The following is a 23,849-nucleotide window of genomic DNA, read 5'->3' as shown; positions in this document are numbered from 1 at the left end:
TACCCAAAATGCATAAATCTATCAATCATATCAGTATCTAAACACAGAAAGTAAACATTTTAAATTTAATGGTAGTTAATTCCTTAAGCATGCTAGCAGACTAGTATCACATCATGTTTGTTTGTGAAGATGTACTGTTAATGTAATTTTTATTGTAATAACACAGGATGTGTTCTATTATAAAAATGTAATAACATATCTTACAGAAGAAGAGCACTAGTGGATGCACATGACTGATTAAAGTTTTCAGACATTCTTAATGCTTGTGAATGCAGAAAATAGTGCAGATTACACTTAAAGCAAAGTGCTAAAAGTAATAAACCATTCTATTAAAGATTAAAAATTAAACAAACTTAATTCATATGCCAAGTAAAGAGTTTAAAAAATCAATCATTCTTGACAAAGTATAACAGTGCTCTGAATTCAAGGAAACTTGATGTTGCAGAAGTAGCCGTCAGGTCAGAGATATCAATTTTTCATTAAAAAAAATTATTTCTATGCAAATTTAGCAAAAATGCCTTTAGGTTGACTGGCATTTTTTTTACACCCACCCTTTTATTCAACCTGTAAACTTTGGTAGGCATTTTGACATACTGCACAAATACACCAATGTGTTTTGTGTATGCTGTTGCAATTTATACTTATATTGTTATGCACACTACTGATCCTATTGGTTTTGCAATAGTAATTACATCACTTGCAACTTTCTTAAAGTCTATGCTTTGAGGTCTTACCACAACATACCAAATGTCATAGGCTGCCTAATCCTGGTGCTTCAATAAATGTTTGATCCATGAACCACTAAGAGTCTGGATATGCAAGTCTAGAGAACCACAAGTAAATCAGAACCATCTGCTAACATCTGCAGGAACGTTTGTGGGGTTCGGTCCATGCCACTCCTCAAATGAGGCTGACCCATGTACAACCCGTGTACATTATTTCTCTTTCTTCTTTCTTTTTAATGTATTTAAAGCACATGTGAATATACTACTAAAGCATATCACTGAACCCAGTTTTATGTGTATGACACAGTTTTAAAGACCCTGAAGCTGCTTGAAGTGCACAGTTTTGTTCAATGTGTTGAATGAAATCAGCTGAAGTAGAAACTTAGAAGTAACTTTTGGTCATATCTGTATATTTTATTAAAGAAAAAGAAAAAAGAATTAGAGAAATTAATTGAATTAGAAAGCAACAACAATAAATAGACGAAAACATTCAAAAAGGTTTTGTCCCAGTTTTTCATAAATAATAACAAATGAGATTTCAATGATATTTTGACCATTGAATCAAGGAAGTTTTCGTTTTAAAAATCTGATTACCTGGTCAAATTTGGACCGCACTAGTTTATACTAAAAGACACAAAAAATAAATAAATTTTGATTTAATAAGGACTAGAAGAGTATAACAAATAAATACCATAATCGTCAATATTCATATGCAACATATCACGTGTAAAATAACTGTAAAATTGACTAGGCTAGGCGAGTAAACCAGTATTGTGTTATGATTACGATGCGGCCTCGGTGGCGTGACATAAAAAACAGTGTACTGTCTCTTTAAGACTGCGCTATTGTCATTGGTCGCTGAACATCTGCGTCCTGTGTGCGCTTGTGCAGGTTCAGTCCATCATCACAGGGACGAGTATTATTATAAGGCCTAGAATTTAATAGAAAAACAGTCTGCTGCATTAGATATCGTAACAAATGCACATCTGACACGCTACCTGCAAACAACAACATCCAGATAAGAATGGCTGAATTACCGATGGGGAAAGGGGTTTCCGCAGGGAAAATCGCGAGCAATGTACAGAAAAAAATCACCAGGGCTCAGGAAAAGGTAAGCGCATCTTCAAACAAAGCTAAAAATGCAGCACTTTGTTTTTCCGTATTGATTTCATCAATGTTATATAGATTACACACCACGATTAACGTATACATCTGAGACTGTCGCTGTTTCTTCCCCACAGTGATCATGTAAAATGAGTCAGAGCTCTGGCTCACGATCCAGACATTGTATAAAAAACTAAAATATTTGGACAAAATATTACACTAATTTATCTGATATAACGTTAGATTTATAAATGTTTAATTAAATGAATATATTATTGAAGAGCAGTAAAGGGAGGCAATGGCCATATGTAGAAAGCTGGGCCAGTTACGCTCGCTTGACGATCACTGTGGTGGTCATATCATATCTAGATGCATTTAGGTTTAAATAAATACATTTTTTATTACTAAGCCTTAAAATACAGGGCTTATTGATTTTACTATTCCAGTGCATGGCTGAGCCTGATCCTTCATCACTTTAAAATAACGCTACGGCCTGACTGTAATGTTACTGTAACACTTCAGGCTGCCTCTTGTCTTTAAAGAGGTCATTTAGGATATGGAGGACATATAGCACCATGCAGATTAGATGTATTGTTTTAAAGGAAAGTGCACAGTTCTGCCCTGCATTTGCTTCGAGACAAGCACCAGACAAGAAACCAATAAAATTAAAAACATCTGATTTGCTGATATTGATTGTCTGTGTCCCATAAAAATACTAATAAATGAAGTGTTTCTTTTAAAGATATGGTGACATAAGATGAATCTCTTGTTAATGAATGCCATATTGTTTTTGTTTCTTTTACATTGTATATTACATTTATGCATTTGGCTTTTATCCAAATAGACTTCACAAAGCATTCAGGTATACATTTTTCATTAGTATGTGTGAATCAAACCCACAACCTTTAATGGTGCTTGCTTTACCAGTTAAGCTATAGGAACCCAACACAAAAAAACATACTTTATTATTGTTCATTATTCACACATTATTACTATGTTAATTGCTGAAAAGAATAGATATATATAATATGATGTCACAACATGAGGTGTCATCTTTCATCAGGTTCTCCAAAAGCTTGGCAAGGCAGACGAGACTAAAGATTTGGCTTTTGAAGAGGGTGTGATCAACTTTAATAAACAGCTGGTGAGTTTTTTCCACAGTTATTCTTCAAATTTTAATGTATAGTCAATGCATTATGGAACCTAAGCTAATTTTCTGGTCTTGCCTGATCTTTGACTTTTTCTCAACTAGGCTGAAGGTTCCAAACTGCAGAAGGACCTTCGAGCCTATCTGTCTGCCGTTAAAGGTGAGATTATTAACTGATACAACTTTGCATAGATGTTATATATGTGGATTGTAGGCATTTTTGCTGTTTTCTACAACCCTCTTTTAATAATGTTTTTCTCTTGGATTTCTCCAGCCATGCATGAGTCTTCTCGACATCTATACGAGTGCCTGGATGACATGTATGAGTCTGATTGGTATGGCAGAAAGGACATGGACTCCATCGTAGAGGTTATTGTTTGATTAATAAATCTTTTCCGCATAATGTACACTGTTAGAAATGATTTAAAAAATGGTCCCTAGATGTCACTGGCCTGGTAACCTTTCAAAAAGGAGGTTATATTAGTACCTCAGAGCGGGTACATATTGGTACCAAAGAGTGCCTACTCAGCCCAGTCTCACAAAATTGCATACCTATAGTCACGTACATTTTTTTTTTTTCGTGATACTGTCACAAATTTCCGCGTTTTTTCTGTTTAAGTATAGCTGTCACGTATTGGTTACTCAATTGTTTCTTACCATTGTCGCTTCGGTTTAGGGTTAGATTTACATAAAATTACATCCTTACCCAAACCCAACTCTAACCCTAACGCCAGTATACAATAGTTTAAAAATCAGAAAATATAAAAAATAAATCAGAAAAAATTGTATAAACTGTGTAAATAAATTGTGACATCCTAACGCAAACACCAAATCTAACCCTTAACTGAAGTGACAATGGTTTGAAAAAGGAAAAAGCAGTTGAGTAACCAATACATGACAATGACACATAAACAGAAATTCATGACACGGTCACAAAAAAACACAAAAATTTTGTTAGTATCACGAAAAATAATCGAAAATGTATGTGACTATAGGTACGTAATTTCGTGAGATTGGGTTAGCCTACTAGTATCTCAAATGTACATATCTGTACCTAAATTGTAGGACCTTTTAAAAAGATACTGGCCCAGTTTTTTTTCACAGTGTACTTTATCTTTGTCTTAAAGCAATTCCAGAGGAAATAAAAAACATCAGAGCATCGGATATAATATCTCTTTAACGGTTTGACAGGCAGAAGTAAGGATGAGATAAAATGTCAGATAAAGCCTTTTTCCTTTCCATCGCTGTTTTTATTTTCACTCCACTATCAATTCACTATGCTTTTAATACTGACAATAAATGTTTTCCTTATTCAGAATATCATGCAGTCCTCATGTCCAACATTTTTTCTTAATTTCTGCTTTTCTTTGAAAGGAATGTTAAATACATTATGGCATTGAGGAAACAGATGGGAGGTAAATCAAGGGGTTTACATTTGTTTTCACACCTAGTTACCATGTAACAGCAATATAGTTATTATATAACAACATAAGTAGTGAAACTTAACCTAGAATTCGCTTAGAATTTTGCCAAATCGCTTTAAACCCTAATTGTGGGTTCACATCAGACGCGAGTTCAACAATTTGCACGAGAAGATTACATACAAAGTCAATGCAAAGACTCGATGCGAATGACGCAATATGGGCACCGCGTTTGCCGCGAAAACATACAATATTCACCTCAAGCGCGTCTTCGCCCAAATTGAAAATATTCAACTCGAGCGAAAAATTTGCATGACACAAGTTAAATCACGCGAGTAATCTAGAGCGAGTAACGCGATGACACGTGTTTCGTGTGTACGTAGCATAAGGATCCTGCTTCACATTAGTTAGATGTGTGTTTGTTTGTGAAGGTCTGTATATGCAGCACATATTCGTGGCATTTGTACCATCCTAATAATTTATTTTCAACGTTGTATTGTGCTGCAGGACTCAGACCTCCTCTGGACAGATTTCCATCAAAAACTGGTGGATCATGCGCTTATATCCATGGACACTTACCTGGGCCAATTTCCTGACATCAGGGTATTGTGATCCTATTACTATGATAAGTGAGAGTGTTGTGGTACATTAGCTATTACTTTTAATATCACATGCTGTGATTTTTTATTCAATATCTGTACTTGTCAGGCCCGCATTGCAAAGCGTGACCGGAAACTAGTGGACTTTGACAGTGCCCGACACAATTATGCTGCGGTAAACAAAGGCAAGAAAAAGGAGGGGATTAAGATCACCAAGGTAACACTGGACAAATCAAATACAGTTTGTTATAGTGTGTAAGTTATTATAGTCACACATTTTATTTCTTGTTGAATTTAATACCTTTTGTAGCCTCTGCATATGTGTACATTATTTTTCAAGATCTCTCTTCTATCTGTAGCCAGCATCTCTGCTGGAAAGGGCCGCCCCAGGCTGGGCTCAGGGGATCCTGTCAGCCCATAATGTAGCACAGACCAATCTCACCAGGAGTCAGGTGAAATTTCATTTTTGTTATTTGTTCAGTTTTTTCAGTTCTTTTCTTTCTTTACACGGACAGTATCCTCTTGTCAGGCCGGCGTTAAAGGCACAATATGCTGCAAAATTGCAGCTTGATGACATAGATCAATCAATCTGCACAGCGCTGTATGAAGGCAAACACATCTATGATTTCTACCACAGTAAAAGCAGGAACCGAGGATAATGCGAACATGACACCATTGACAGACAATCATATGAACTGGGGGGAACACTTTTTAAAGAGCACGTATTTTTGCTATCGTGAAAAATTACCTTCTATGCAGTGTGTCATGTGGTTGTAAGTGTATATAAACAGTCTGCAAAAGCTGTAAAGCTAAAAGTGAACCGTAACTCAAGTTTTTTGGGTTTCAAAAATGAGTCGACCCGGAGTCGCCTTTAACTATCCGTCCAGAGTTCCAATCTATTTTCATTAAAGAGTTTTTTGATCTTGCATGTATGTAAACCTGTTGTTGGGGACTCTTAAAAGCACATATTAACTCATTCCCCACCAGCCTTAAAAAAAAAAAACTTTTCACAAAGGTTTCACAAAATGCCTTCCAGGAAAATTTTCTTCTATAAATATATAAACATACAAATATATCAAATAAAAGAACAGACCCTCTGCTTTCAAACGAACAAACAAAACTGGAAAAACTTTAATTTGTTATATTTTATAACATCTTAAATATGGGTAGGTTTCTTCAAAAATACAAAATTTTGAGCAAAAAGCTGAAATAATTGTTATTTTTGTAAAGGAATTTTTTTAAACATCAGATTCAGAACAATTATCAAAACAAACACGGAATTTAAAATGTTGAAAAAGTTGTTTTTGCTTCAGTTTTTTATAAATTGGGTAAATGGGTTTCATCTAGTGGATAATAGCGGAATTACATATTACCGTAAAAACTTGTCAGGAAAGCATCATTGCATCATTTTCTCTTAATTCTTAATTCATGAGATAACTCGTCAATAAGAAAGAGTTAACCTTTCTAAAAGCATAAGACTTGCACTGTAAACTGCAAATTCTCAAGATTCAAACATTGTTAATGACGCGAGTTATCGTCTTCAACGTAAATCTCTTTTCTTGGACAACAACAAACACACAGATTGTAGGCAACAGTTTACTTCCTGGGATTGGTAATGTAGACAAGACCGATATTATCATAATTCCTCCCACTTCGGACTCACAGCCTGTAAGTTAACTCCTGTTAGCATTGCATTGTGAGCAAATCTTTCAAACATAAAGAGGTAAAGAGCGTCACATTTCCGTCTGATGTCAGAGGTATTCAGGCCAACCACAACGTACAGATTAGCTGGCCAATCAGGGATGCAGAGCTTTTCAAATCTGTGCGTTTCAGGAAGAGAGTGAAATCTGAAGCAACAAAAATGTACGATATGTGGAAAATAATGTGTTTTTTGACAACACATAAACCACGTGAACACATTGAATTATACCAAATACACTAAATAACTTGTTTTAAGCAATGAAATAGGTGCTCTTTAAAAACATTTGGGATAATGTAAGCACACATGAGAACAAAATATATAACACCGCGCTAGTAGTTTTTGGATATTTTAATGCAAAAATCTTACATATTGCGCCTTTTGGACCAAATGTTTGATATATAGAACTAGGAGGTAAAGCAATACAGTTTATTAGTGCTTCTTGGTTTCGAGACTGTAAATTTTGTGAATGAACACGATGAATAGCTCTCAGTTTCATGTTAAAATGTAATTTTGTAATGTCTGTATGTGTTTGTAGGCAGAGGAAGAATTGGAGAGGGCACAGAAGGTGTTTGAGGAGATTAATATAGATTTGCAGGAGGAACTGCCGTCGCTGTGGAACAGGTGTTCATTTTATTGCTTTTTTAATCTCACAGATTCAGACTTTTGATTATTTGCATGAAATCAGGTCCACATTGGGAATAACGTACTTAGATAGAAAGATGTAAAGTGAAAGAAGTGAAATTGCATATTGTAGATGTCACCCAATCAGATTTTATCTTTCTATTGCAGTCTGCAATAAATGGTTTATGAGTTCGCCAGTTGAACTAAATCAGAGATATCTATATAAGATTGTCTTTGCTCTCTTCCAGTCGAGTTGGCTTTTATGTGAACACTTTCCAGAGCGTGGCTGGTTTGGAGGAGAAGTTTCACAGAGAAATGGGAAAAGTAAGACTACACTGCAAAAAACGACTTTCTTACTCAGTATTTTTGTCTTGTTTTTAATAAAAATATTAAAAAATTTAAATATTAAAAATATAAAAAAAATCTTAAATCAAAATGTATTTTCTTGATGAGAAAAATGGCCTAAGAAAATAAATCTATAGCTTTAAGTAAAAAAATATAATATTTAATTTGATCTAGAAATAAGTCTACTTTTTTCTTAAACACTTAATTTAAGAAAATTCAAGAAAAGTTTCTTACTCCATTCACTGCAAAAATGGTTTTCAAGAGATAAAATTCTTAGTGTTTTTGTCCTGTTTTCAGTAAAAATATCTAAAAAATTTTAAATTAAGATGCTTTTTCTTGATGAGCAAAATGACCCAAGGAATAAGTCTAGTTTTTAGACCAAAAATATCAAATTTAAGTGAATTTGTGCATAAAACAAGCAAAAAAAATCTGCCAACACTGCAAAAAATTATTTTCAAGAAAACATTTTCTTAGTATTTTTGTCTCGTTTTCAGTAAAAATATCTAAAAATTCTTAAATTAAGATGCTTTTTCTTGATGAGCAAAATGACCCAAGAGAATTTGTTTAGTTTTAAGACAAAAACTATCAAATTTAAGTGATTTTGTGCATAAAACAAGCAAAAAAATCTGCCAATGAATTTTTATTGAATTAAGTGTTTAAGAAAAATGTTTAAGATTTTTTTGCTTACCCCATTGGCAGATTTTTTTTGCTTGTTTTATGCACAAAATCACTTAAATTTGATATTTTTGATCTAAAAACTAGACTTATTTTCTCGGGTCGTTTTGCTCATCAAGAAAAAGCATCTTAATTTAAGAATTTTTAGATATTTTTACTGAAAACGAGACAAAAACACTAAGAAAATGTTTTCTTGAAAATAATGTTTTTCCGTGTTGGCGGAATTTTTTTGCTTGTTTTATGCACAAATTCACTTAAATTAGATTTTTTTTAAATGCATTCTGATTTAAGAATTTTTTGATATTTAATATTATATTATTATACATATTTATTTAATATGTATATACTGAAAACAAGACAAAAATACTAGGCAAGAAAGTTAGTGTATTAGTAGAAATTGCATACATTTGTTGCAGTTGAAAGTAAATATTTTGTTTCCTGATTATAAAATGTAATATTTAGTTTAAGGTATACAATTTTATTAGTATGTGTGTTCCCTGGGTTCGAGCCCAGGACCTTTAGTGCTGTTAACGCTATGTTTTACCACTGAGCTATACAGGAGCACATATTAACCTTTCTTGTCATATTTCTAGATTAATCAGAATCTGAATGATACACTGCAGAAATTAGAAGATCATGAAATGTCCAGGTCAGTCACATTTAAACACAATTACATACATTACATTTTCACTATAAGCAGCAGCATTTTTTTGTCATGATGTTTATTTTGCACATGTTGCATTCAAGGTTTCTAAAGGAGATAATTTTATTACACTTTATATAAACTAACAATTAAATAAATAAACCCCAACACCACTCTCACAGAAAAACAGGTAGCCAAAGGGTGAGGACATCAGCAGTCCAGAGGAGGTAACAGTGGTGGCCCTAAATACAGTACAGTGCTCTATGTTTTGGAGGATTTGTATGCGTGTGTGTATGTCTGCATTCCCTCTTACTGAAGCTTATGCGTGTCAACTTAGACAAGGGTTTGTCTTGTCCAACATGACATATTTGTCAGCGTCGAACCTATCGGTGCTAAATAAGTAATAATTTGCATTCCGACATTGTGATATTAATGATGTGTTATAGATGCACTGCATGAAATGACTTTGCACAGGAAGTAACCGCGTCTCAGTCTGCATGAATGATTGTTACGTTTGATACTGTCTTCAGTGTAGTCATGGAGCAGTTATGGCTAGGCTTAGGGTACACACATCATCTTAGACTATAAGGCTTGCAGTGTGAACCGCTATTGCTTGTTTTGAGCTTACGAACAAAGCATGACACAGTGGGTTCCTCACAGCGGTCTCGCTGTATTAAGTGTCTTTTCTTTATGCTTCAGTGAGATAACACAAGAGGCCAATCACACTTTGAGCCCAGGAGGACCACCGGCCATTCCCAAATCACCATCTAAGGTAATGAATATGTTTATAAATCAGTCTGTCAATATAATTGCACACAGTTTTGTTCTTGCTGATACAGACTACTTATCCACCTGAGCAGAAAAATATCATGTGCGTACACAAACCTAATGAAAAAATTGTTGAATTTGTTACATTTAACACTGTCAGTGGTCAAAAAATGGTCCCTAGCGGTCACTTTCAAAAGTACACCTACAGAGTTCATATAAGTACCTTAGAGGTACATATTGGTGCAAAATGTATACATATCTGTGCAGAAATTAATAATTTAGGACCTCTTTAAAGGGTATTGCCCCAGTGATGCTTGGGACCATTTTTTTGGACAATGAAGTGTGTTTTTATTAATAAAATAATTATGATGGAAACACAACATTTAAAATGTTGTATATATATTTTTTATTTTCCAAATATGTTTGTCTAACTATGTCAGGATAATAGTTATTTCGTATTTATACATTTTTAGGTCATGCTTCACTGTTATTTTTTAAACTATTTTAAGATAACTTACAAGAAATCACATCAATGAAAACAAAATTATTGTGTGGGTATGTGGGTGGAGGATGACGAAGGAGACGTGAAGTAGAATAAATGATAAACTTGAATTTATTATTACAACAAATATGGCATGAGACTGGCATGGAGAATACACACACATAGCATAAATGTATACAAGACGTGATTCGACAAAGACATTTAGTGCAGAGATCAACTTATTTGCATTTTAAAAGATACACCCCAAAATGGGACTTTTTTGCTCACACCTACAAAGTGGCAATTTTAACATGTTATAATAAATTATCTATATGGTATTTTGAGCTAAAACCACACATATGTACTCTGGGGACATAAAAGATTTATTTTACATCTTAAAAAAGTCTTGTGAACTGTCCCCTTTAAATGATGAAATCAAGTCCAGACTATGACAGTGACCTCTAGGTTCAGTATTAAGAAAAAAAACTTTGCTCTTTAGCTTTGAATTATTCTTCACTGACAGCTTAGTTTGAACAATGGTAGCAGTATACAGTAACTGTACTGTTACTCATAAACAGCAAAGTGATAACTTCTCATCACTTTGTGTTAGCATCTCCAGTGCACTTCAAATCTCATTTCTTACTCATGTGTGTTTTCAGCTAAGGCCTGCCGTTCCTCCACCTCCAAAAGTTACTCCATCAATGGACATGAAGCAGGAGAGCATTATTAATCTGTTTGAAGAAGCTGCCACTCCAAACATCAGTGTCACTTCGCCAACGCAGGTCAGCATTGTTTACTTCACTTTTACCTTAATCCTCATCTCCACTCCAACGCTGCTGCTGTTGATGCTAATAGTGGTGACGATAATATTGCTTCCTCTCTTATAATTATGATATACTTGATAGTCACACATCTTACTGTTACTAATACTGTAGGTAGCGACACATTATCGCTTTGTTTCAAGGCAAAAATAAAATAAAATAAATCTAAGCCAGCATTGCATGTGTCTTCTGTGGATCAAGCAATCCCAGAATGCACTGCAATAAGCTTAGTGAACTTTTTCTACGAAGATGGCAGAGAGACTCGGTGTCACCTGTACGGTGTTTTATGCAGTACATGTAATATTAATGAAAAATTTGAGTATTCATTGTACGTGCCAATTTAATGTAATTTAAGAGCTATGTACAAAAGATCTTCAGCGCTTGCCAGCATCACAAATATGATGCAACTGGTTTTGCACAACTGTACCAAAAATTCAACATGTTGTCGTAGCCAGACGCAGCAACAGATGTCGTACCCTATGATACAACATACGAGGTAAAGCAATGGAGTCTTGCGTCCAGACGCCCACTGACATATGAATCACCACAGCACATGGATCCTGCCAAAATTGGGCTAAAAACACGTAGTCTTAACTAGGCATTAACTCTTTCCCCGCAATTGACGAATTATCTAGATTTATCCATATTTCCGCAATTGACGAGTTATCTCTTCAATTAAAAGAAAACGCTTTCCTGCCAATGACGAGTTTTTATTAGAGACTGTAAAAAAATATGGATGTAGTGTCCGTGACATCACCCATTGGTTTGTGAGGATCGTTTTTGAAGCTTAAAGTAGGCGTTGCCTGTCTTCGCCATCTTGGCTGCGCATCACTCGCGGAAAACCGAAAATGGGTAAAGAGGCGGGACATGGGTGAAGCTGAGGTGACTGGTTGCTGAAACCATGCCCGCCTAGCTCGATTCTAGTTAATTATGCAGAAATTTAAGGCTTAATATAATTTAAACGGATGAGTTACAAAAAAATTCACCCCCCTTACAGTTGTCATAAAGGACAAAATTAGCTATACAATCCAAAAACATTTTTTGTACCAGGCTGTAAACATAATATTTTCTACTGTAAAATTGGGCATTTTTAACATGGGAGTCTATGGGAATTGACTCCCTTTTGGAGCCAGCATCAAGCGGCCAGTCGATGAATTGCAGTTTAAGTCACTTTCGTATTGTCTTGATCAAAGAGATCGGAAGGTTGCCACTCAGTTTTTTTTATCCATATTTCAGCTATTATCCACTAGATGGCACTCTGATCCAACTTATAAAACACTGAAGCATTCACTGATCACAAAAACAGTAAAAAGTCTGTGTATGTTTGATCATCGTTCTGAATCGGATCACTAATAAAAGTCCTGTACAAAAATGCAATTATCTCAGCTTTTTGGTCAATATTTTGTATTTGAGAGGTGATAAAAAGAGAACTAATGATGAGATACTTTTTTGTTGTTGTTTGAAAGCAGAGTCTGTTATTTAATTTGATATGTTGTATGTTTATATATTTAAAAAAGAAAATAATCTGGAAGGCATTAAACTTTTGTGAAAATCATAAAAATGCTGTCGCTGGCTGGCAACTTTAAATAAAACCTGGCGGGAAAAGAGTAAAATATCCCACAGTGTATCACAAAAACCAGGAAAACTTACCTTACAGAAAATCATGTCATATTTTTTGCCCCACAGATCAAAATCACACAAGCCAGCTCAAAAACATCCCGAAAGCAAACACAATCTAATTAACATTTCAAATAAGTTCCAGAAATGTGTAACAGAATAATCAAAGTATCTTAATCATTATCATAATGTTCATTAAACAGACCAATCGTTTAATAAATACCAGTGTTGATGTCTTACAACAAACACTAGTAGTGCCCTAAAATATAGTTGGCCAGAGTACCAAAGCCTGAACCGCACATAATATACTGACTCATGACCTAGGGAGTTTATTGAGTGACATTCATTTAATATTTACTTTTTTCATGTTTTGTCAGTATGAAGCTCCAGCCACTGCTAATCTGCTGGACATGGACCTGGACTCACTTCAGGCTGCCACCACCCCTGCAGCACAGGTCTGTCACAATTACAGCATTTAAATTATAGCCTTTATATTGTCAGTTCTTTATGTTATGCCTTTTGCATACAACAAAATAAAGAAAGAACATATTAAGGGGGCGTGCCGTGCATATCGTGGACAAGTGTTTAAAGTGCTTTGGTCACTATGATACTATGATACGATTATTTTTCCCAGCCCTCCTCCACTGTGATTGGACGGCCGTGTGAGCATTGATGAGCTAAGTTTTTCACCCAAAGCTGAACATTTCTTAAACTCTCGGCTAAGACTTTGAACTGGTTCATGGAACGAAAACCAAAAACTTTTGATGTTTTGCAAGGAACAGAAACGAAACCAGAAACTTTCAAAAAATATATGTTCCGGAATCGTTTATTTTTTTCGTTCTTTGAAAAAATTTCTGTGCAATACTTGGTAAAGTTCACTTCCAGTCGTCGATGACTCATCTGAGAAATGAGAAGCTTGCCACCAGCAAGTAGCCTCAAGCCCAAGTCTCTAATGCTCAATCATAAGAGGTAAATGTTGTAGGCTACCAAGTATCTCAAGATGTTTGTTTTTTAATACTAATTAGTGGTGTAACGGATCACAGTTGATCCGCACAGATCACGACCCATGGTTCGGCTCGCATGCGATTCGCGGATTAATGCGCAAATTTAAATAGGGTGAAAGTTGATCATTTGCACGTGTTTCAAAGGCTTGAAAATGTTAACACTTAAGTGATTTTAAACAATTTAACCCAGTGCCGTAGCAAGTCAGTCCAAGGCCCATATACCAAAAAAAAATGCGGGCCCCCTTTAGCCAAAGCCCCCCCAACCTTGCCCGTTGGCACTGTGAACTGTGGTGCGCAGGGCTGTTAACAACATATACTTTTAATAAGCTAGTCAAATATTTTTACTTTACTTTTTTACTTTAAAGGGTAGATTTTAAATAAAGAAAAATGAAATGTTTTGGGTAGTTTTTGATTGTGACTAACTTCTCCGCCTTCTCTTTTCTCTTTAAGGCCCCACTTTTATGTTTATATTTGTCCATCCTTAATGTTCATGTAGATAATCACTATAGTAGCCTCTCACACTGTTTTTTTTTTGGCGCGGCGATGCGTCATGTAAAAAATGATGGCGTAGTAGTCTACGGCAGCCGCGGAGTGCAAAAAAAATAATAAACGCAAACAAGAAATTACGGAGAAATTCGACATTACAGAGAACTAAGTAATCACTACACATGATATGCCTTTAAAAATATATGTATTGCGGCCACAAATAAAAATTTAATTGAAACAAATTTTTTTATTAAAAGCTGGGGCGGGCCCAGGGCCGGGCCCCCGCTTGGCCCGGGCCCATTTGCATGTGCATACCCTGCATGCCCAGACGCTACGCCACTGATTTAAAAGGCGCTGAAATGAGCAATTTTCTGTACGCACAGACGTACATGTGGTTGAATGTGTCCGGTCCAACTCCAATCAAACGTGATTATCCCTATGACCTTCAAATATCAGAACTCTTGATGTATAAACTTGAGAGAGAGTTGCGCTACTGTGTCTCATACTGTAGTCCATTAAAATACATTTGGTATTAAAAACAACATACTGAAAAACAACGTAATTTTCACTTTATGTGGAGCGACTGTTTATGCTGCATCTTCTTCCCAAAGCGGCGTTTGGAATTCGTCCTCCGTCTGTGTGTGTGTGCGCGTGTTTAAGTGTACTCAACAAATGTACGCATGTCAGAATTACAGTTATGCCGCTTACATAATGTAACCTTTTTTAATGTTTGATGACAAGATAGAGACTTAAGGAAAATTATGTAGACTAATAATTTAAGTTTAATGTCCTAATGATCAGCCTACTTATTTATATGACATTGAACATTATTAACCGGTTCGGGAACTTTATTTTTTTGTTCTAACCGGTTCAGGAAATGTCAACTTTAGGGTTGAACCAAAAACCGGAAACATTAAAATACTGGTTCAAATGAGCGCTCAGCATGAGCAAAACCCGCCAGTTGCTGGCGTTTTTGAAAAGCAATTGGAAACAATTAAAAACATACGCTGGCCGCCGGTGTAAACACCTTGGTATGCACTGCACGCTACCTAACAGTATATTTATTCATTATTATTCATTATTCATTATTTATTCAGTGATGAAATGTTCTTTTTTCATTCATTAAAACAATAATTGATCATGTTTTTAATTTCCTTTTCTATGCTGAAAAGAATTGGGATTCATTGGAGGTGAGTGTGCTTTTCATAAAATTAATCAATTATTATAAATTGTAATTAATCAATTCTCAAACTTTTCATTGTTAGTAAACTCTGTAATAATAATAGTATATCTTTGACAAATATTAGCTAAGTAATGCCAATGCATTGTAGGGCAAAGACGACAAATGGAGAAAATAAATCCCCCCTGGTCATAAAGTTGCAATTCCATGTATATGTCCTTTCACTGCAAAGCTTTCCTGCATAAGCTGTAAAGATTGTAAACGTCTGTCTGTCCAGCTGTAGCACGTTTAACTGTCCGTGATATTAATGTTGCATGTTCCACATCATTTCATAGGCTAAATGACTTTTTCAGTCAAAACAGAGCGATGTGTTCAGCTGTAGAAATTCTCATCTGTGTTCTTTCTGGCTCATCATTCTGTCTCCACTCCGAATGATCCCTGGTCATGCTTTTCCCTTGCTCTCACATGCCCCGCCCCTCGCCATACCCCTCACTACCCTTCCTTACCCACCTTGCCACATATAGCAAGCAGAGAGGAATGCTGAGGTGCCTCAGACATGGGACGATGATGTTACCCAGCCTGTGCACACTGGCTGGGGCGATGATGGTACCCAGGCTACCTGGGATGATGATGGTAGACTACCTGTGCGTGCTCCGGCCGCATACACCACCTGGGATGATGATGGCTCCCAGCCTGTACAGGGGGATGCATTTGATTCTACCCAGAAGGCCCAGGGGTGGGACGATGATGGGGCTCAGGTACAGTTCTCATAGAGCTAGCTAAGACGAGCAGAGCTCCTGTGGGCACGGAGCAGCGGGAGCGAGATGATGCTTAGCATGGCAGCTGGTAGCAGTAGATTTAGTAGTAGTAGTGATAGATGCCGCTGGGCATTATATACTTTAAGGATTGATGTGTAATTTGCATTGTTTTGTTCTCTTTTTCAATTCCCTGACTTTCTCTTGGTATTTCACCCCAATCTATATTGCCCCTCCCTGTCTTCTTCTTTATCTCTCACTGTTTCAATTTCGCAGGATGCAGTAAAGGAAGCTGCTGCTACAGAAAAGCCAGCAGCCGAAACTGTAAGTGTTGCTCCAGATGCTAAAATGTTACAAATATAAAATTCAAGACCATACATTTCACAAACCAGCGTAGTCAAAGAATAACAAAAGGTCAGAAATCAAAGTAACTTTAATATAAAGCAAATAAAGGCAAATAGAAAGTCTGTTTAAAGGTGCAGTGTGTAAATTTTAGGAGGGTCTATTGACAGAAATCAAATATAATAAACATAACGATATTATCAGTGGTGTTTAAAGACCTTACATAATGATCTGTATTGTTTTATTACCTTAGAATGAGCCGTTTTTATCTACAAACAGCGCGGGTCCCCTTACATGGAAGTCGCCGTTTTGGGCTGCCATGTTTATACAGTAGCCCTAAACGGACAAACTGCTCTACAGAGAGTGTTTTATCACTATGTTGTCTCAGCCGATTTATTTTATTTCGGCTACCGAAGCAAGGTGAGCGATGGACTAAGTTGTTGTCGCAATTTGCAATCTCACCCCTAGATGGTGCTGCAATATACACACAGCACCTTTAAGCGGGTAGCACAGTGGCTCAGTGCTTAGCACTGTTGCCTCACAGCCTCAGCTGCATCAGGAGTCCTTTCTGTTTGGAGTCTCTCTGTGTCAGCATGGGTTTACTCCGGGTGCTCCTCTTTTCCCCAAAGGCACCTGCACTGCCATGTTTTCGATGCCTCCATGACCTAGCAGATACTGCGTATGCTCGAAGACCCTCTGCCAGAGGATTTCATATCTTTAATGGTTGACAATTTGCTCTTTTTACTAGAAGGCGGGACTATAACGGCCATATTGACCGTTGTGATATGTCCCTCATTCATAGCAATAGCAGTGACACATATTGGGAAAAATAGCTTCGGTATATACCGTAAAACTTCAAATAATAGCCGAGTCCCAAATAGACGCCTGTCTCTTTTAGACGCCTGGTGTGACGACAGTTTGGGTAAATAAACGCCTGTCTCAAATAAAGGCCTGGTCTGTTTTTTTAGTTTCGGGTTGTATTTAATCTTCTAAAACCCGTCAGATAGTCTGTTTAAGACAGTTCTATGGTGCAGATTGAACACGCTAAAGTTTGTTTTGCTTACCGGTAGATGTCACGTGACAGACGCAGTCGTTCCTTTACTCATCACTATGACAACACAACAAGCTTCGTCGCCAGGATTGAGGTGATGATGACAGTAGCGAAGTGGCAATCGGGAGAGTCAGGACTTTTCCCGGTGGGCCGGTAGTGTTTTGGGGCCGCTGATAATAGCCGGGCTTTCAGTCTTTTGTCATGCATGCACTCCCGCCACACATTGTATTTCTCACGCGGAAACACTATTTATCATATTTAATATGCTGCAGCGCCTAAAATGTATCTGGCCGCACTGCTCTCTCTCTCTATCAAGCCCGTCTTCCCTAGAGTTCTAGTCGAGCGAGCCAATACAAAAAAAAGAAAGAGGCTACGCAATAGCCAATCAGAAAATAGCACTGTTGTATCTGGGTAAGATTTCACGCAACAACCAATAAAAAAACATATCATTGTTTGCTTTATTTATACTGCCAATAATTTAAGACTGTTGCTATTACACGAACTAATTTGTTAAACACATTCAAATTAAAAATAAAACGTAATATGTGGTAACCTCCTGCTGTCATGCTGGAACAATTAAATTAAAAGCCTGTCTCTTATAGACGCCTGTCTCTTTTAGACGCCTGGTGTGATGATAGGTTTGGGTAAATAAAAGCCCGGGCTATTATTTGAAGTTTTTAAAGGACAAGGTTGGTATTTTACACTTAAAGCCCTGTTTTCAGATTGTTTATGATGAAATAGAATGGTTTTGACTGAAATTTTTAACATATGATGCTGGCCCGAGAATTTTCGGGTGTTTGTGTTTCACCTCCCACCTCCACAATGGCTGCATAGGTGCACCGGAACAATCCTTCCCAAAATGCATCAAGCCCTCGTTTACAAAGACGTGAAACTCACCGAGTGGTCAGGGGTGTTCACTGATATGCTCACACAAAAATTGCTGCAAAAGACACATTCCAACAGGTTTTATCGTAGTTTTGTCCAACTCCATTGACTTGTATTAGATGTGCTGTGAGGTACGGTATTACTCCGCACCAGGAACTTTGTTTGTATTCTTGCAATTGGCAAAGGCGGATTATCGCCACCAACTGGGCTGTAGTGTCTATTATTCAAGCTCTTGATCGGAAGAATTTACGGGTGTGAGGCGTTTGGAAAAATAGGTCCACAAGTTTACAATGAATGGTAAAACACCTGTTGGAGGGCATCTTTTGCAGCGATTTTTGTGTGAGCATGTCGGTGAGCACCCCTGGCTACTCGGTGAGTTTCACGTCTTTGTGGACGGGGGTTTGGTGCATTTTGGGAGGGATTGTTCCGGTGCACCTATAAAACCATTGTAGTAGTGAAAGTTCACGGGGCAGTCACATATGTCAAAATTTTAGTCAAAACCATTTTATTTCATCATAAACAATCTGAAGACGGGGCTTTGAGTGTAAAATACTGATTTTGTCCTTTAATAAATAAACAAACAAATATTTAAGCAAGGTCTCACTCTAGTGGAATGAAGGAGCAACTGCAATCTCAAAAGAGCTACACTGTAATAATATCTCATTTAGTGGAAGTTTTAAAGCTAAATGAGTATAATCCAGTAAAACAAATAGTACACAAACCTTTAGGGAAGTCATGTTTGCAACGCCTCCAGGCAGTTATTTCAGTCATGTAAGACTCCTATCTAGGCTACTTGAATGGGGAAAGACAGATGTTTTTCAAATCGCATGCTAAAATCACAATTAAACAACAATTAAACATTAAATCAACTGTACCATAACTTTCAGAGTGAACTAAAACACCCCTTTCGAGGTCGTTTCAGCAACTGTGTATAGAGCTTCTTACCTCAGAGAATCGTCGATTGATGATTGGTTATTAAGCGTTGCATTGTCTCCTATTCATAGTAATAGCAGTGCTTAATCTTGTTATATCCAGTATCATTGGTATTAGTTTGTGAACGTCTAGGATATTTGTTGTTTTTTTAAATGAGGGAAAAAAATGGGGTGGCTGAAGTGTCATCTGTATACATTTTCATTCATCATTGTGTTGGGTCGAAATATGCCCCTGGTTAAGGTCTCCAAAATCTACATACTAATATATGTACATCTGTGTTTCTTTCTGTACTTATATTTACAAAATCCAGACAGTAGACACAGCTGCTGAAAGTGTAGAGATGCCTGAAAAGTTCCTGTTCAAAGTGAGTGCAAATATGCCTTCAATTCACCAATATATATATATGTGTGTGTAGATATATATACACACACACACACACACACATGCACATATATATACTGTACTGTACTGTACTATACTATACTATACTTTTTTTGTCTTTAAAGTATTTTTATCTTTAAACTATACATGTTTTTAAGTAACCCAGAGGCATATTTGTATGACTACAGGTGAAAGCGATGCATGACTACAATGCTAATGATTCTGATGAGCTGGAGCTGAAGGCCGGAGATGTGGTGCTGGTGATGACCTTTGAAAATCCAGATGAGCAGGTTAGTACAACTGATTTTGACCATTACTGCTCCCTGAAAGATCTTAAAGGGATAGTTCGGCAAAAAATGATATTTAACCCATGATTTACTCACCCCGAAGCCGTCCGAGATGCATATGTCCATTTTTTAAGACCAACACATTTTCAGTTATTTTAGAAAATGTCTTATATTTTCCAGCTGCTAAGCAGTAAAGTTACGGGGTCCATGTCCTTCAAGTCCAAAAAATGTGCATATATCATTCCCCAAAGAAATCCAAACGGCTCCAGGATGATAAATTAAGGTCTTCTGCGGGTAATCTGTGCGGTGTTGTTGTAGAAATATCATTATTTAAAACTTTATAAATGAAAATAACTAGCTTCCGAACTAGCATCTTAAACTCCTCTGTATTCAGGAGAGAGTATTAGTGTAGAGTACACACTTTTTTAGTGACGTATGACAAATGCAGAGGGCGGGGGCACAGAGCAGCAGCAGAGTAACCTCCGTGAACTGCGTTGGCTCTCATCTTGAATGCGGACGAGACTAAGATGGCGGCGTTACAGGAAACTAGTTATTTTCATTTATAAAGTTTTAAATGTGGATATTTCTACAACAAAAGCACAGATTACCCTCAGAAACTTGTTTAGCATCGTGGAGTCGTTTGGATTTATTTTGTGAAGGATGGATGCACACTTTTTGGACTTGAAGCACGAGGACCCCGTAACTTCACATTTGATTAACTGAAAGATCTAAAACATTTTCTAAAATAACTGAAAATGTGTTCGTCTGAAAAATGCGGGACATATGCATCTCGGACGGCTTCAGAGTGAGTAAATCATGGGTTTAATATCATTTTTGGCTGAACTATCCCTTTAATAGTGAAAATATAGATCCAGCAATGTACAATGAAATAATAATAATAATGTACAATAAAATAATAGGCTATAAGCTCGCTTCAGTCACTATACTAATCTCCTGTTATTAAGCCAAACATGTAGTCTTTCCCCATGACTTGTCTTCAATACTGCTATATCGGAGAGCTTAACCTGTTAATCCTACCCACACTTTTAGCACCAACGATGAAAATGACAACAAAGAATACTGAAAGAGACACCTTTTTGGGGAAATCACCCTGCAAAAGGTTTACTTATGCTGTAGTTGACTGTGTATGACGCAAGATTAGGCGAAAGTTTTTTAAAAATAAAAAAAAACATACTGCAACTTGCTTTATTATGAATATAATATTTATAGCTCAGCTGGGAAATAAAGATCATTATGTGTTTGCAGGATGAAGGGTGGCTGATGGGGATGAAAGAATCCGACTGGATTCAGTCTAAAGACCATGGGAAAAAAGGCGTCTTTCCGGAAAATTTCACACAGAGGATTTGAGAGCTTGGCTCTCCTACTGATCTGTGACACTTTAACCCCTGCTGTTTCTCTATGAATCCTTGTTTCACCTTTGAGCTTTCCTTGACAAGGCAGCGAAGATAAACTGTAATACTCCAACAAATGTGAACCCACAGGTTGGTTATGTGTGTGGAAGTGAAGTTTGCATTGTCAGGTCAATCTCTATGTTGTTTTGGGTCTCACAGTGTTTCATCAGCCTCTCCTTTATAATGTGAAGTGACTTTCTGTTATATAGTTTTGCCTTTTCTAAATAAAAGCTTTCAGTTGCATAGCAAAAGATAGGAACTCGTCTAATACTTTGCAGTAGATGTTTTTAGACTACCCAGTCTTAAGAACTGTCCCACAAGCTCACAAAACATACACATACTGTAAGTAGTCTCTGTAGTGAGCATTTGAGGTGCATAAAATGGTTTTAGCAAACCATAGTTAAATAACAGGTGGGAACATGCTGTATTTTTTGTGAATAACTCCTCTATTAATTACATAATCCTGTAGTATGAGAGTACAGAGAGACTAAAGTCTCCACTTAGACTAAAGTACTAAATGTTTCCCACCTTTTACCCCTACTATCTACCGCCTGCCAAACCATATGCAGATATTTATATGCAGGTAATATTGAAACTAATGAGGCTGATATATTTAACCCCAGACTCTTGCTCAGGTTAACCTGTGTGCTGACGCTCAGCTTATTATTCATACTCGATATTACTATCCACAGATCCTTTTGAATAAGCCATTTCAGATATCTCTGATTATTTTACTTCACTGTGCAAAGGGAGTCATATACAAATATTATGTCCGCCCAGTAAAACATGCTTTATATTCTGTAAACTACTATAAAGTATAAACTACAGTTGTATTCTTTTCTTATGTGATGCAATAATGTCTACACAGATCTTTATTATGAATTGTGTTCATAGACGCGTGTCAGAGTTATATATATATATCCGTGATTTAAAAAGGCGAGGATATTAACGCTTGTAACATGGTGCAACAGTTAAAGGAGTGGTCCATTTTCTTGGAAGAGGAATCCGGATGGTTTGCTCACCACCATGTCGTCCGGGGCGTTGGTGTCTTTCTTTGTTCGGTCGAGAGGACATTGTGTTTTTTGGGGAGAACATTGCAGGGTTTTTCTCGTTTTGATGGACTTTGATGGACACCAGCAATTGGCACTTGATGCAACACGTGGCGGTTTTTTTCGGCGGAGTTTCGGGGGACTGTGGACGATCCCAGGCGAGGCATGGGGGTCTTATCTAGCGAAACGATTTTCATTTTTGTCAAGAGAAGTGAAGAATATGCACTTTTGAACCACAACTTTTCATCTAGGTCCGGTCCAGCGCGACCTAACGTAAATGCGTGGTGACGTAGGGAGGTCACGTGTTACATATATAAAACACACATTGCGGACCATTGTAAACAATAAACTGACACAAAGACATTAATTAGTATCATTCCACATACAACAACGTCGGAACGGTCCTCTTTCAACACAATTGTAAACAATGGGGCGGAGTTTTGCGTTCATCCTCTGTGACCTCTTGACGTCATGGCGTATTGCGTGAGGTCACGCTGACGCTTTCAGGACTGGATCTAGATGAGAGATTTGGGTTTGGAGGTGTATATTTGTTGTTTTTCTTGTCAAGGGTGACAATCGTTTCGCTGGATGGGACCCTTGATCCTCGTTTGGAATCGTTTATGGTCCTTTGAAGCTGTTGCGTGTTGAGTTGGGTGTTGGGTGTTGGTGTCCATTAAAGTCCATTAAAATAAGAAAAATCCTGCAATGTTTTCCTCAGGGAACGTGGTTTCTTCTCCACTGAACGGGGAGGGACATCGGCGTTTTGGGTGGCGTGGTGGTGGGTGAATTGTCTGGATTTTTCTTTTAAGAAAATTAACTAATCCTTTAAAAGTGATTCAGAATATGCATACTATAAAGTCCACTTACATTGTATTTAAAGTTTTATTTTTGTACATTGTAAGGCTAATGAGAGTTAAAATGTGCCATGAAGTGGCAAATAACTGGGGTCCTGCTTTACTATGTGATGTATGGTCTTTTAAAGTTTGGATTGGATACCATCAATTTCATAGCAAGGAACGCAAGTGGAGTTTATAAACATTTATCAGGACCTAAAGTTGTCGTGTAGAGATATTAATTCATATCAGTACATGTTTTGTTTGGTTTGTCACTCCTGATCTCTCTCTTCTCTTATTGGACGTGTCATGTGACCCAAGCTTAGTTGTTTTTGCCACGCTTCACCAGTTTTGAAGCACGTGTGTGTGGGTGTGTGTGTGTGTTTGCGTGCTTGGTTTTTGTATCCTGTACTGAGAAACCAATGTGATCTGTATAGAGATGAATTACTGAGTTACCTGCTGCCAATGCATCTTTAATGACCTCTCAGAACATTTGGGAAACACTTTGTTCTCGTGTATTTGAGCGCATTTACGATATTTGCTAGTGTCGCTGTGTTTGTGGCTGTGAACATTGTGTAGTTT

At 36.9% G+C, this 23,849-nt stretch overlaps 1 protein-coding gene across 3 annotated transcripts; it reads left to right on the top strand.

Annotated features, from left to right (window-relative positions):
- The first annotated feature begins 1,577 nt into the window (after positions 1-1,577).
- bin1a (bridging integrator 1a) lies at positions 1,578-22,428 on the top strand. Of its 3 annotated transcripts, XM_055215950.2 has the most exons (20): positions 1,578-1,836; positions 2,893-2,973; positions 3,082-3,136; positions 3,251-3,345; positions 4,905-5,000; positions 5,106-5,213; positions 5,356-5,448; positions 7,234-7,319; positions 7,568-7,643; positions 8,933-8,988; positions 9,165-9,209; positions 9,682-9,754; positions 10,891-11,013; positions 13,047-13,124; positions 15,332-15,349; positions 15,864-16,097; positions 16,371-16,418; positions 19,616-19,669; positions 19,875-19,976; positions 21,240-22,428. In XM_055215950.2, exons 1-20 carry the CDS (start codon positions 1,750-1,752, stop codon positions 21,339-21,341), a joined length of 1,710 nt encoding a protein of 569 aa, XP_055071925.2. In that variant the 5' UTR covers positions 1,578-1,749; the 3' UTR covers positions 21,342-22,428. The 3 variants fall into 3 exon arrangements, with proteins under 3 accessions (XP_055071925.2, XP_055071927.2, XP_055071926.2); XM_055215952.2 differs by lacking the exon at positions 15,864-16,097 and having other exon boundaries at positions 1,579-1,836; XM_055215951.2 differs by lacking the exon at positions 9,165-9,209 and having other exon boundaries at positions 1,579-1,836; positions 21,240-22,427.
- Positions 22,429-23,849: the final 1,421 nt, after the last annotated feature.

Source organism: Misgurnus anguillicaudatus, chromosome 17 (assembly GCF_027580225.2).
Source record: "Misgurnus anguillicaudatus chromosome 17, ASM2758022v2, whole genome shotgun sequence".
Classification (NCBI taxonomy): Eukaryota; Metazoa; Chordata; class Actinopteri; order Cypriniformes; family Cobitidae; genus Misgurnus; species Misgurnus anguillicaudatus.
This window is presented reverse-complemented; position numbering and strand designations above follow the sequence as displayed.

Excerpts from the sequence above, each read along its gene's own strand:
- bin1a (XM_055215950.2), top strand. The coding sequence starts at position 1,750 with ATGGCTGAATTACCGATGGGGAAAGGGGTTTCCGCAGGGAAAATCGCG. Across the intron at positions 2,974-3,081 it reads TCAACTTTAATAAACAGCTG|GCTGAAGGTTCCAAACTGCA; the intron begins GTGAGTTTTTTC and ends TTTCTCAACTAG. Across the intron at positions 7,320-7,567 it reads CTGCCGTCGCTGTGGAACAG|TCGAGTTGGCTTTTATGTGA; the intron begins GTGTTCATTTTA and ends GCTCTCTTCCAG.